The sequence below is a fragment of the Geotrypetes seraphini genome, chromosome 5, assembly GCF_902459505.1.
Source record: "Geotrypetes seraphini chromosome 5, aGeoSer1.1, whole genome shotgun sequence".
NCBI lineage: Eukaryota > Metazoa > Chordata > Amphibia > Gymnophiona > Dermophiidae > Geotrypetes > Geotrypetes seraphini.
The window spans coordinates 202,967,105-202,981,919 of NC_047088.1; the positions used below are offsets into that span (position 1 = coordinate 202,967,105).

The window sequence follows — 14,815 nt, forward strand, 5'->3', positions numbered from 1 at the left end:
ACTGAAGAGAATAGACTTAGTAGATAAAGACAGGTTGTTCACCCTTTCCAGGGTAGGGAGAACGAGAGGTCACTCTCTGAGGTTGAAGGGGGATAGATTCTGTACAAACCTAAGGAAGTTCTTCTTCACCCAGAGAGTGGTGGAAACTGGAATGCTCTTCCGGAGTCTGTTGTAGGGAAAAACACCCTCCAGGGATTCAAGACAAAGTTAGACAAGTTCCTGCTTGAACCGGAACGTATGAAGGTGAGGCTGGACTCATTTAGAGCACTGGTCTTTGACCTAAGGGCTGCCACATGAGCGGACTTCTGGGCATGATGGACCACTGGTCTGACCCAGCAGCGACAATTCTTATATTCTTATGTTCTCTCACCAATCTGCTTATCTCCATCTTTCTTCTCAGTCATTCTCCTATGTCAATTCACTTTCACTCTCCTCCTGCCCATAGTACAGAAGCCCTTCTCTACCTGATCTGAACTAGCCAATTTCTTTTTCACCTTCTTCTAGCTCAGGGGTGGGCAACCAAGGTCCCTGAGTCAGATTTTAAAGGATTTCCACAATGAATACACATGCGATTGATTTGCATGTACTGCTTCCATTTTATGCAAATAGATCACATGCATATTCATTCTGGAAATCTTGAAAACCCAACTGGGTTTTGGCCCTTGAGGACTGTGGTTGCCTACTCTGTTCTATCTGATTTACTTCTTTCCACCTCACCTTCTAATTGTTACTCCCTCTTTAGCTGATTCCCCAACCTCCGTGCAGGATAGTTGCCTATCCCCACCACCCTCTAAAGTCCGTCCCCTACTATAACATGCCAGCAGAGCACCTCACAATATGCTCTCCTTTGCAACCCCGCCTGTGGTTTGAACTACGGAAGACATCACAAATCGACACATATCAAACTGAAAATCAGGACCTAGTCAGAAGATGTGACTTGAGGAACCACCATTCTTCCTTCTTCTGCAGGCCCCCAATCCACCCCTACTTGTCTATGATTCTTTATGGAATAAGCAACATCATAGAAAAGAATCAAAGTCAGGAAAACCTGTAAATCAAGCCATTCATAATTTAAAACTATTAGCACACAAGCATGCCACCTGTCAGCACAGTGGTTTAGTGGTCATTGTGAGCTAAATCACACTAAGGGCCTGTTTTACAAAGCCATGCTAGCGGCTTCCGCACGGCAACAGCCCCGAAGCCCTTTAAATCTTTATGGGCTTCAGGGCCATTACCGCACTGCAGCTACTAGCGTGGCTTTGTAAAACAGGCCCTAAATGTTTTCTGTGTGAGGAACTAGGAACGAGGTGGAGCATGGGTGGTGAATGAGCATGGCAAGCATATTGTAGCTGGGATGGAAAACATACCATGTGCTGCCAATTATTTTGTTGACATGGGATCACCTAGTGTCTCCTCGATAGGAGGCATTAAGGACCAGATTCAATAAATGGTACCAAAAATGGGCATTAGTCCTCAACAAATGATCTTTAGAACTGTTATTCACCAACTCCGAACTTTGTTTATTCCACTTGATCTGTAATACCTTTTAATCATTGTAAACCGCATAGAACTTCACGGTACTGCGGTATATAAACTGTTATTTATTATTATTATTATTATTATTAAAGGCCACGCCTAGCAGGAATTCCCTCGCCCAACTTTTGGAATGAAGACTTACATCAGCTGAAATCCAGTGTAAATCCTGTCACATAAGTTGGGTGCAGATCCTCAGAATTCTTTAACACTGCATGCATCTTTTGAAATTGCCCCTAACCCACCCCTATCCCTCCTATGGCTACACCCCCCTTTTGGTTTGGGCGCTATGGGTTTTGGGTGCCCAGGTTTACAGAGTAGCGCACAGTCATATGTGTATACAACCCCTAATTGGTGCCACTTAACAAATAATTTTTAGAATCCAATTAATAATGTTAACTGGCTTGTTAACCAATTAGGTTGCACATGCACCTCTGGATCATGCCCAAATTTGGGTGTGGATATTTGGGAACCCTTTATAGAATCCAGGGATAATAAGTTTTTCAGTGCAGTAATTGTAGAGGATATGGTGGGCAAACCCAACAATTAGCTTGCAGCCTTTGCACTCAACACGTTTCAAGATTAACACGTTAATCTTTGCTGTTATAGTGTGTTAAGTGCAAAAATTAAAGTGTACTTAAGTTTTGCTGTTAAATGTATTTTTATTTATTAATTTAAAAAATTTATATTCTGCTCTATCAACATTTCTAGGCAGATTCCAACAAACATACTTAACAGACAAATACATAAATATAACTTCAAAACACTTGATAAAAAAAGAAACATCTAGAAAATCAGCATCAATATACTTCCCTAAACAGAAACATTTTCAACAAAATCTTGAAACATTCATCACCACCAAGCCCTCACTGTTGCTCAGTGCTAGAAGATATCTACATTAAAACAATAGTTTTGAGGGTTCCTGTCAATATGCATTAAGTAAAATTAAATAAATTACAACATGATTCACCTAAAAGTCATTTTTAATACTTATATACAGTGGTGCCTCGCATAACGGACGCCTCGCACAGCGAACGCTGCGCACAACGAACTTTATGTCTTGATCCGTACAACGAACTTCGTTTCACACAACGAAGTCGCCCGAGCTGCATTCTTCCGCGCAGGCACTGCGCTTAACTGCCCTCTCTCCGCCTGGTTCCCTCTTGCCCCCCCGACTCCACGACACGATCGGGGCAAGAGGGAGCTCAAGCCCTCTTGCCCCCCCCCGACTCCCCGACACGATCGGGGCAAGAGGGAGCTCAAGCCCTCTTGCCCCCCCGACTCCCCGACACGATCGGGGCAAGAGGGAGCTCAAGCCCTCTTGCCCCCCCGACTCCCCGACACGATCGGGGCAAAAGGGAGCCCAAGCCCTCTTGCCCCGCCGATTCCCCGACACGATCGGGGCAAAAGGGAGCCCAAGCCCTCTTGCCCCGCCGATTCCCCAACTCCCCGACAATATCGGGCCAGGAGGGAGCCCAAGTCCTCCTGGCCACGGCGACCCCCTAACCCCACCCTGCACTACATTACGGGCAGGAGGGATCCCAGGCCCTCCTGCCCTCGACGCAAACCCCCCCTCCCCCCAACGACCGCCCCCCCCCAAGAACCTCCGACCGCCCCCCCAGCCGACCCGCGACCCCCCTGGCCGACCCCCACGACACCCCCAACCCCCTTCCCCGTACCTTTCTGTAGTTGGCCGGACAGACGGGAGCCAAACCCGCCTGTCCGGCAGGCAGCCATCGACGGAATGAGGCCGGATTGGCCCATCCGTCCCAAAGCTCCGCCTACTGGTGGGGCCTAAGGCGCCTGGGCCAATCAGAATAGGCCCGGGAGCATTAGGTCCCTCCTGGGGGCGGGGCCTGAGGCACATGGGCCCAACCCGACCATGTGCCTCAGGCCCTGCCCCCAGGAGGGACCTAAGGCTCCCGGGCCTATTCTGATTGGCCCAGGCGCCTTAGGCCCCACCAGTAGGCGGAGCTTTGGGACGGATGGGCCAATCCGGCCTCATTCCGTCGATGGCTGCCTGCCGGACAGGCGGGTTTGGCTCCCGTCTGTCCGGCCAACTACAGAAAGGTACGGGGAAGGGGGTTGGGGGTGTCGTGGGGGTCGGCCAGGGGGGTCGCGGGTCGGCTGGGGGTCGGTCGGAGGTTCTTGGGGGGGGGCGGTCGTTGGGGGGAGGGGGGGTTTGCGTCGAGGGCAGGAGGGCCTGGGATCCCTCCTGCCCGTAATGTAGTGCAGGGTGGGGTTAGGGGGTCGCCGTGGCCAGGAGGACTTGGGCTCCCTCCTGGCCCGATATTGTCGGGGAGTTGGGGAATCGGCGGGGCAAGAGGGCTTGGGCTCCCTTTTGCCCCGATCGTGTCGGGGAGTCGGGGGGGCAAGAGGGCTTGAGCTCCCTTTTGCCCCGATCGTGTCGGGGAGGCGGGGGGGCAAGAGGGCTTGAGCTCCCTCTTGCCCCGATCGTGTCGGGGAGTCGGGGGGGCAAGAGGGCTTGAGCTCCCTCTTGCCCCGATCGTGTCGGGGGTGCCAGGGACTACACGGAGTCACCCACCGTACCACCCGATTCGGGTAAGCGCAGGTATCGGTGGGTGGCTTATTTGCGGGGGGGTGCCTTATTTTACATTTTTTTCTAAAAAGGGGGGGCTGTCTTATTTGATGGCCCTGCCTTATCATCGGGGAAACACGGTAGAAAAAAAAAAAAAATGAACAGTTAAGTCCCAGTTTTTGCCGCTGAGACTCTGCCCTCTCACTGTAAAATTAGACTCTACTTAGTCTGTCTTTAAATTTAAAAAATGTGTGTTGTTTTAAAAAACAATTATGTTTTTAGATGTATCTAAATAAAAATAATAACCAAAAATTTATCTTTTTTTATGTCATCTTAGCATATTTTATGCTACAGAACGAATTATTTTTTTTAACATGTATTGTTATGGGAAAACGCGTTTCACACAACGAACGTTTCACATAACAAACTTGCTCCTGGAACGGATTAAGTTCGTTGTGTGAGGCACCACTGTACTAATAAAAGATCCAAAGACAATGGCTTCTAATTCCCCCAAGCCATTTTTATGATAGAGGAAATTCCTAAGATATATTTTTCAGTTAAAAAGAACACAGAATACAAAAACCAGTTCCCAGAAAATTATAAAATTAGAATATATGGACATTTCTTAATGGAGAAAAATAATCAAAGTAGGTAAAAAATACTAGACTCAACAAATCTGACTTGCCAGTTTTCTCCTGCTCCTTTTAGGTTTCCAGCTCAATCTTAAATTGATAATTCCAAAAGAACAAACATATCACTTAACTTACTTAAACAAGATCTTTTTCCAGCAGCACTGGCTTCTCCAGAACATAAAGTATCTCCACGGTGAACTAGCTCAAGTTCCAAATTTGTTCTGTAAACCAACATACAGAAAAAAAAAAAAAAAAGAGAGAGAAAAGACTTAGGTTAAAACAAGACTAGGACATTATTAAACTTGACAGCTGGAACCATAAAGGATGGGCACCCAGAAATGTTTTGAACAGTTGGAAATGAATGCACACTTTTCTTAGAGTATTATTTTCACACATGTAGGTTTTTACACAGCTAAATACTGAGCCGCCCAAAGGAACAGAATGGGCCCTAAAGTGAGTACTCTTTCCTGATATTATACTATACAGGTCTTATATCACACAATTTTTCAACAAGGATTCAATGCGGCTAACAAAAGACTTAGGGTCTGAGTCTGTATAGGATGCCCAGTCTCAGCAGCCACCTAAGCAGCTTTTGAGAATCGCACACGGACATCCTATACAGAATTGCACCCCACCTAACCACCCTGATTTGCTAACTGGCATCCATGTCACAGGATGAGACATTTAGAGAATTGCGTTTCCACTGAGCTGATCTTGGCAAGGGAATCTCCCTGCCAAGATCAGCTGAGCGGCGGCAGCAGCAGCAGGGAACCCCTCCAAATCCCCCACCCACCCAAGTTGGCTGGCAGGAGGGATGCCTACTTCTTTCTGCTAGAACCCCCGAACCCCCACCCCCGACTGTCCACTGAAGGAGTCCCCAATTCCTTCTGCTGCTACATCCCTGAAGCATCGCCTCCCCCTCTGAAGCATCTCCCGGCCACCTGGCGACTCCCCCCTTCCAGGGCACACTCACCCACATGGAGACTCCACTCAGCATCCCCCCCAACAGGAAGACCAACCCCAACTCCTCTTCCCCGTACCTTCTAAAATGAAAATCCGACAGGAGGGAGACATACACCCTCCAGCCAGCAAGCCCACCACTGCTAAATTGTGGGCCTTCTCCTTCCCGATGTTTATGTTTATTTGTATTTATAGACAATTCTTCATTACAGCACCATAGTGGTTTACATACGTAATATAAAACAAAAGGGAAAAAAATTCTATCATCAAAAACATGACCACATCACTGAAGCCTTCATCAACTCACACTGGCTCCCAATCCAAGAAAGAATCCAATTCAAATTCTACTGCATATTATTTAAAACCCTACACGGAGACAGCCCATCATACCTGAACAATCGCCTCATCCAAGCACCCAGTACCAGACACAGAAAAACGCACTCCCCATTCATACCCCCCCCAATCAAGGAAATAAAAAGAACAAAACTACACGACGGCCTCCTAGCCACTCAAGCCGCAAGACTGGACAACCAGATCTCCAACCTTCTGATGACCACCCCAGACTATAGGACGTTCAGAAAAGAAATAAAAACCACACTTTTCAAGAAATTCCTGAAACAGCAATAACAACACGACCTCTAAATGCTCTTAAGATCTACAACTTACCTCTCTAGCTAATCATTGTAATACTGTCTTTTTTAAATTAACCTTTTGTAATCCGCCTTGAACCGCAAGGTAATGGCGGAATAGAAATCCCTAATGTAATGTAATGTAATGTAATTTAAAAGTATAATAATAAAAATTAATTCAAGCAGTAAGCAGAGTTTTAGGCCACTCCCAGTGCATCCCAGGATGCACTGGTAAGGAGGCCCATGACTTGCGATGGGGTTCAGGGGTTCCCTGCTGTGGCTGCTCATCTGATCGCGGTGGGGAGATTTCCTTGCTGTGATCAGTTTGGTGGCCACGTTTATTTGAGGGGAGGGGCCTCAAGCAACCTGGGCAAATCAGAGCCTTAGGCCCCTCCCTGGCACATCCCAGGATGCACCAGGGAGGGGAAGGCCCACCATTTTGAAGAAGCGGGCCTGCTGGCCAGAAGGAGTGCGCATTAATCTGGCCAGCCATCATATACAAGAAGGAGGGGCGGTTATTGGAAGCATAGGGAGATGTCAGGGGGGTTGCTTGGTGGCGGGAGAGAGTGGGCATCTCTCCCGCTACCATGGGGAAGTGATGTTTGACTTTGGTGGCAGGAAGGAATGGGCATCCCTCATGCTGATCTTCGATTTGGTTTTCTTTTTGTTCATTTATTCTGCTTATGTGCTGAACGCTATCACCAGCAATGGGCACATGCAAATTTAGCGAACCTTCACTACTCTCTGCCAAACTCATTTTTGGAGAATGACTTGCCTTTTTGGAATTGCTACAATAATGGCTGCAACAGCAGCCCATCGTTTTTTAACACAAAATTTTGAGAATCTAGCCCGCAGTACTTAACCAGTTAGTGAATACTGGCATAATTGATTAAGTTGCTATGGCTAAAAATGAAACTGGATATTCCAATCCTGGTGACCAGCATTGAATATCTGGGTGGGGCATCAATGTCGAACGGACTGCAGGCTGCCTGGCACCAGATGAATATTGCCCCAATGTGCTTAATTGCTTCTTTTGATTTTGGGCCACATGGAGGGACTACAAAAATGACATCAGTGGCAATACGGAACAAAGATGGAGCTATAGACATTCTGCTTACTTCTTACATTGCCCCAGACTAAAGGCTTTATACCCCAGGGGTGTGGGAGGGAAGTAGAAGAGGAAAGCTGTTCACTGAACTCTCTCATTGCACCCCTTTTGCTCTCCCCACCCATCTGAAAAACTATACCCCTGTACTGCTGCCACAGACCCAGCACCAACTTACACTCTCACTGTCCACAAAAAATACATTCCATCCTGCATTTGACAATTCCATTGCATCACTGTTCTAGACTCCTCACCTACAAATGACACCCCAGCAATCAAACAGACCATATCCTTGCTGTGTTTGTCTATACCTCATGGGTAGAATCCCCTACTCGGTCCTTGTTTCCTAACTCTGGGAGATGACAAGAGAAAGAAATTCACATAAACAAAGATTCTGATAGTAATACTGCAGAACCTTCCAGGACCAGAATGGTCTCCACTTAACACACTTGGATTACAACTGATTGGCTCAACCTCCCTTGCTGCTTCTTTTTATTGAGAAGCTTCTAATAATGTTACACAAATCAGCAGTTACATATTATTAGTCCATGTGTAGCACAGGTTTCACCACATTAGATGTCAAAAGGGTGGAGATTTCCTAAAGAGGTACCTGCTTGTGCTGAGAAATGATGTTCTTGGTGAGCAATTTGGCAGCCAATTCAGAGTATAACCTAGAAGGATTATTTCAAGAACCCACTGGTCAGAGGTTATATGGGGCCATCTTTGATGGTAAAAATTCAGCCTCCCTCTCACCAGTATTTCATCAGGTTCAGTTACTTTTATAGCAGCTATATTTTGCTAAAACCGGTCAAAAGCTCATCCCCTGCTTTGGTTGAGGAACTGACTGGGAAGTCTGCTAATAGGGCTCAACATCACAATCCCTCAGTGCCAACAAGGATAACACGAAACCCATATACATCTTTGTATCGGGTCTAATGCTGACTGGTCCCAGGGCCAATTAACACCCAATGTCAACTGAAGTGGACACTCCCTATATCAGTGCGCTTCTAGTGGTTTTCAAAGCCTGTACAGCCATCAGTGTCAATTATTCTAATGATGATGTTGATGGACCAGCCTTCAAGGAGCCAAACAGTTTCTCATGTTAAACCTGCTGAGTCTGAGTTCTGGTATGTATTTGGGAACAGAAAGATCATCTATTAGGATCTTGGTCAGTCCAAGGCACCCCATGTACCAACTGTGTGGGTCTGTGATTGAGCTGACCAGATTGCATTGTGGAGCAAGCCGGGCGATACATAAAACCCGAGCTAAGTATTATATAGCACTATTGAATATAAAGAACAATAGTAACAAAACAGTGGTTTAAACAGCAATTAAATAAATATGAAAAATGTATGAATAAAAGGGAAAGACTCTGATCAATGATAGCCCGCACGCATGGCCAGTTAACCAAGATTAGTTCTGGTAATTGACCGTGGGCACTTGAGACCTGTAGTCTTTATTCTTGATATTACTGAGTAAAGATCTTCTTGATCTAAAGTTAGCCTTTGTATAGGAGATTATAGTAGATATACTAGAATAAACGATCAGATTGCATTGTGTACATCTTTTAAAGTCACTGGGGGTCTTTTTAGACATTGCAAAAAGAATCACAGCCAAATTAAATTCCTCAATGGTGAGCTGAAAAAGGGGAATGCTCAAATTGAGGCGTGGGCTCTGACCCAAAGAGGCCTAGCATAGTGAAAAATAAAGGACCCTTAAAAGGTGCTGAAAAAAACTTGAAAAAATAAGACCAGGAGGGATAGTTGGAAAACAAAAATGAAAGAAAACAAAATTTAAAGAAAATAAGGTAGCAAACTGGAAGGGGAGGCACTACTTCACAAGAGAATGAGGAGAAATACGAGGAACACATCTTGTCTGCTCTGTTGATGAAGAAAGACTAAAGAATAGCTGCTTGAGTGTAGGGCAAGAAGATAGTCGTGCATGTGTGCTATGGCGGAGCTAATAGTTTCTACATTTTAATTAGCTAGCTAGCTCCAGATGATGCCATCCAGCTATGAGAATAGAAGGCCTGCTTGTCCTCAGAGAAAAAATAAATTCTTTTATTACCAGTTTCTGAGGGGAATTAGCAAAATTAATGTCAATAACCAAAATAAGCAGAACTTACAAATATTAAAAATAAAACCTAATAATTCTTGTACATCAGAGAACAACAAAATAAATAAACATGTTTTTATGACTAAAATTTATGAAGCTAGAGTATAAATGGTAAAACTAGAGAGCATAAATTTAGGTTGTGGGGTAGTAGACATAGGGTTAATATTAGGAATTTTTTTTTCATGGAGAGGGTGGCTTGATGCCTGGAATCCCCTCCTGAGAGAGGTGGTAGTGAGGAAACAGTGACGAATTCAAAAAAGTGTGGAACACACACAAAGGATCTCTAATTAGAAAATGAATGATATAAATTGAAGAACTAAGGCTGGTACTGGGCAGACTTGCAAGGTCTGTGTCCCATATATGGCAATTCAGTTCAGGATAGACTAAGGAGGGCATCGATGGGAACTCCAGTAACTTGGAACATAAGGACATTGCTGGGCAGACTTTATCCCTATATCCCGCAAACATTGAGATGGTTGGATATGCTGAAGAGAGCTTCAAAGGCAACTCCAGTAGTTGGAACCTAAGGATAGTATCAGGTTGACTTTACAGTCCATGGCCCAGAAATATCAAAGAAAAAAGACAATTTAATTTAATCACAAATTTATAATACTGTACATGTAACTAATGGGCAGACCAGATGGACAGTTCAGGTCTTTATCTGCTGTTACTATGGCATATATTTGCATTCATTAGTGGTCTCAGGACTTGTTCTCTTCTTAGGTGCTATTGACCTGAAGAATTACAGGCCTAAAAAAAAAAAATATCGGTTTTTGTGCTAGTCCGGTAAGGTCCTCCAGCATCATCTCCATGGTTGTTTTCAACATGTCCAGCCATCTGATTGCAAGTCGCCCTCTACACCTGGTTCCATTGATCTTCCCAAATATGATGTCCTTCTCCTTTGATCTTTGTCTTATTTTGGACATACTGACAGAAGAGAGTTGTAACTTCATCATTTGGGCTTTGAATGACATAGCTGGTTTGATCTCTTCCAGAATCGATTTGTTTTTCTGGTGGTCCACAAGCATAAAATCCTTCTCCACACCAAACCTCAAATGAGTCAATCTTTTTTCTGTCTTGTTTCTGTAGTGTCCAGCTTTCGCATCCATAATTGACCACCAGTGGAGCTGGGACTAAAGAGGAATGCGAAGAATTGCAAAGGGACTTGAACAAACTGGGGGAATGGGCGACGAGATGGCAGATGAAGTTCAACGTTGAGAAATGTAAAGTATTGCATGTGGGAAACAGAAACCCGAGGTACAACTATACGATGGGAGGGATATTATTGAATGAGAGTAACCAAGAAAGGGACTTGGGGGTAATGGTGGACATGACAATGAAGCCGACGGCACAGTGCGCAGCAGCCGCTAAGAAAGCAAATAGAATGCTAGGCATAATCAAGAAGGGTATTACAACAAGGACGAAAGAAGTTATCCTGCCATTGTATCGGGCGATGGTGTGCCCGCATCTGGAATACTGCGTCCAATATTGGTCTCCATACCTTAAGAAGGATATGGGGTTACTCGAGAGGGTTCAGAGGAGAGCGACACGTTTGATAAAAGGGATGGAAAACCTCTCATATGCTGAGAGATTGGAGAAACTGGGTCTCTTTTCCCTGGAGAAGAGGAGACTTAGAGGGGATATGATAGAGACTTATAAGATCATGAAGGGCATAGAGAGAGTAGAGAGGGACAGATTCTTCAAACTTTCGAAAAATAAAAGAACAAGAGGACACTCGGAAAAGTTGAAAGGGGACAGATTCAAAACGAATGCTAGGAAGTTCTTCTTTATCCGAGTGGTGGACACCTGGAATGCGCTTCCAGAGGGCGTAATAGGGCAGAGTACAGTACAGGGGTTTAAGAAAGGATTGGACAATTTCCTGCTGGAAAAGGGGATAGAGGGGTATAAATAGAGGATTACTGCACAGGTCCTGGACCTGTTGGGCCGCTGCATGAGCGGACTGCTGGGCATGATGGACCTCAGGTCTGACCCAGCGGAGGCATTGCTTATGTTCTTATGAGTGCATGGACAAGTATGATCTTGGTTTGGAGTGTTATTTCCTTGCCTTTGAATACTTTGTCGAAAGCCTTCATTGAAAAGCAACCGAGTGCTATTCTGCGGCGTATTTCTTTCCTGCTAGTTGTACTTTGTTTTCAAAACTGCCCAGGAGATTGAAATCCTTTACAACTTCTATTGTATCACATTCAAGCTCAAAATCTTCATCGTTTTTCACGTTCATGATCTTCGTCTTAGTAATCCCATGTTATGACTTTTAGCTTTGACTTTTCTCAGTAGATATAACATGTCTTCTTTGCTGCTGGTGATGAGCATTGTATCATCTGCATAGCGCAAGTTGTTTATATTTCAGCCACCAACTTTGAAACCAACGCTCTATTCCTCCAAATTTGCTTTTCTGAAGATTCCTTCGCTGTAAAGGTTGAACAGATAAGGTGACAAGATGCATCCTTGCCTGACGTCATGTTTTACTGGAAACCAATTAGTGATCCCATATTCTGTTCTCACTGCAGTTTCTTGATTTTTGTAGAGGTTCTTTATCAGCTGAGCTATGTGTTTGGGTATTCTCATTTGTGCTAGAGTTCTCCATAGTTTATTGTGATCCACACAGTCAAACTTTGTGGTCTCAGGACTAATCAACTCTAAATCTGGCTGATCCTGCCAACTACTGTCCTATTTCTAATCTCCCCCTTTTCTTAAAAGTTCTGGAAAAAATTGTCTATTCTCAATTATCTTTGTTGTTGGATAAGTCTCTCGTTCTTCATCCTTATCAGGCAGGCTTTAAGAAAAAGCATAGCATTGATACTCTCCATGACACACTCTCTTTGTTATGGTTGTCCCTCTCATTTGTCTTCTCTTTTGATCTTCACTAGCATTTCTACTACTGTACTTCAATGGTTTTAGTTTAAATTATCCAAGTAGCCTGTTTAGAGTGCTGCCGGCCCGATGCTGCTTCGGTTGAAGGTAGGGCTCGCTCGCGGTCGGCAGGGAGGGAAGGATGGAGGATCAGCAGGGGTTCGGCTGTGAGGTGGGGGGGATGGCGGGGGATTGAAGAGTTGCCAGCGAATCTCGGGACAATGGTTTATTTTTGGGGTAGGGCTTATATTAAGACCTACCCTGAAAATGATGCTAGGTCTTATTTTCAGGGAAACACAGTACTAGCAACTGGCCAATCTGCTTCTTGCACATCATGAGGTGAGGAAGTCAGAAGATCCATTTGCATCCAAATCTAATTCATGCCCATGACAATTCTTGAAAGCTTCATTGCCCTGTTGCATTTCTTATGCTTTTTTCAGCAGTGTGTCTGCGACAATTTTTGTTCATGGTAGATGAACTCTTAACAGAGTCTTTGGCATTTTCTGTTCTGAACTGTTGTGTCCTCACAAAAATGTTGCATCTCCAATTTTGGCAGAATTGGAAGAGCATTTGAATGAGCCTGCACATACTTGCACAGGGTAAATTTTCATATAGATGTCTGTGATCTTTGATTTTTAAGTATCATCAGCACTTTGTGTAAGTTGTGAGCCATGGCATCCATCTTGTAGTTAGCATTTATCTTGTTTTCAGCAATATATTAAATGCAATACAAAACACAGCAGAATCAAATCCCAGAACTTGGGGAGAAAGGCCAGTGTCAGGCAGACTTTTATGGTTAGTCCAGAAAATGGCAAACATAGATCAGGATCAAGTATGCATATTTTATATCATATCTGCATCACATGTTTTGAAAGCTAGTACTGTGTAACTCATTGGGGGAAAGACATCTTAAGGTTGAAATTAGCAAATTAAATGTGATTAGTTAGCAATATTGTTGAATCATTGGCTTAATAATGGATGGATAATGTACGTAACTGAGCTGCAATCATAACAACAAAACCACTCTTCAGACTATTGGCTTGCTGTTGTGGTATTATATTCCAAGACTACATTATACATCACATAAAACTGTCATATGTGGTTGGCATGGTGGTAACTTGCAAACTGCTCTGTTTGCAATATCAGAATTTAATCTCTTAATGTCTCTTGCGTGTTTAATGTACAGCGCCGTGTGCATCTGGTAACACTATAGAAATGATAAGTAGTAGTAATCATGAAGAAGTAGTAGTAATCATAGAGTGGTGAGTGCAACCCTGACCACTTTGTTGGGCAGAATGAATGGACCATGGGGGTCTTTATCTGCTTTCATTTAACTACCACACTTTGGTTTTGACTAAAGTTTATGATACGAATGTATAGAATAAGATTTTCTACCTTTATAACTGCTAGTTTCCTTGGTAAAAGGTTGAATTTCAAAGATTTTCATTAACTGCAAAAGTGATGATTCAAAATATTAACATACCTAACTCTACAGCTGATGCCACCCATCTTTGGCAGAATTCTTTAATCCTCTCTACTCTCAAGGAAATAAGCAATTTAGTGCTGCTAGTGTTTCTGCTCAGAACTCCATCTGGTTGCTGCTGATAAGGGCATCTGTATGACAGGAATTTTCTACTCTTTTGGCAATTTGCAATACTGACCGAACTTCAGGGAAAAAAAAAAAAAAACTCTTACTGGCAAGGAAGCAATGAAAGGGATTTCATATTTACAGACTGAATAGCAAGGGTAGAATGCCATGTAATTAGCTCATCAAGGGAATATAAATGAGATCATGATGTTTCATCAGTACAACTCATCAGAAGACTAATTTACAGATACCTAGTACTAATCAAGTTTCAAGTTTAAGTCTTGATATACCGCTTTTATAGTCAAAGGAGTTTCCAACTAATACAAAGCATTAAAAAGTTTAAAATATAAAAATATAACATAAAGGGAACAAATACACAATTACAATATAGATGCAACATGATACACATGGGCAAATAGGGAGGATACATTGCTTAAAATAAAAGAAAGGTGACAAAAAAACAATAGGTAAAAATATGTCCTGAAACCCAGAAGAAAAACATACCTACCTAAGAGATAATCAACATAATAAGTTAATTTAAAAAATGCTACAATCATTGTTGAGATGAGCATTTACCAAATACATCTCTCCTGTGACCCACACATCCCCCTCAAATTCAGTGGTGCTGGCAGATGAAGGCAGTCACACCTGGAAGTTGCTGGCAGAAGCTGGAACTAACAGGGCCATATGCATTACCTTGCCCAGCTCACTTCAGAAAGTACTAAGCAGAACAAGCGAGAAAACTGAATCACATTCCTACATGCACATGTTTTAAAGGTGGTTAACCAAAAAACCAAAGATACTGTGGAAAAACAATGTTCTTGAGATGTCGTTAATTATCAG

At 43.7% G+C, this 14,815-nt stretch overlaps 1 protein-coding gene across 8 annotated transcripts in view; it reads right to left on the reverse strand.

The window, feature by feature from the left end:
• UBR3 (ubiquitin protein ligase E3 component n-recognin 3) overlaps window positions 1–14,815 on the reverse strand; it is a 533,613-nt gene that overhangs the window by 76,508 nt on the left and 442,290 nt on the right. For all 8 annotated transcript variants that reach the window (XM_033944451.1, XM_033944455.1, XM_033944453.1 and 5 more), the window contains one exon: window positions 4,840–4,925. In XM_033944451.1, the coding sequence (XP_033800342.1) occupies window positions 4,840–4,925 (86 nt within the window). The remainder of the gene's footprint in view (window positions 1–4,839; window positions 4,926–14,815) is intronic.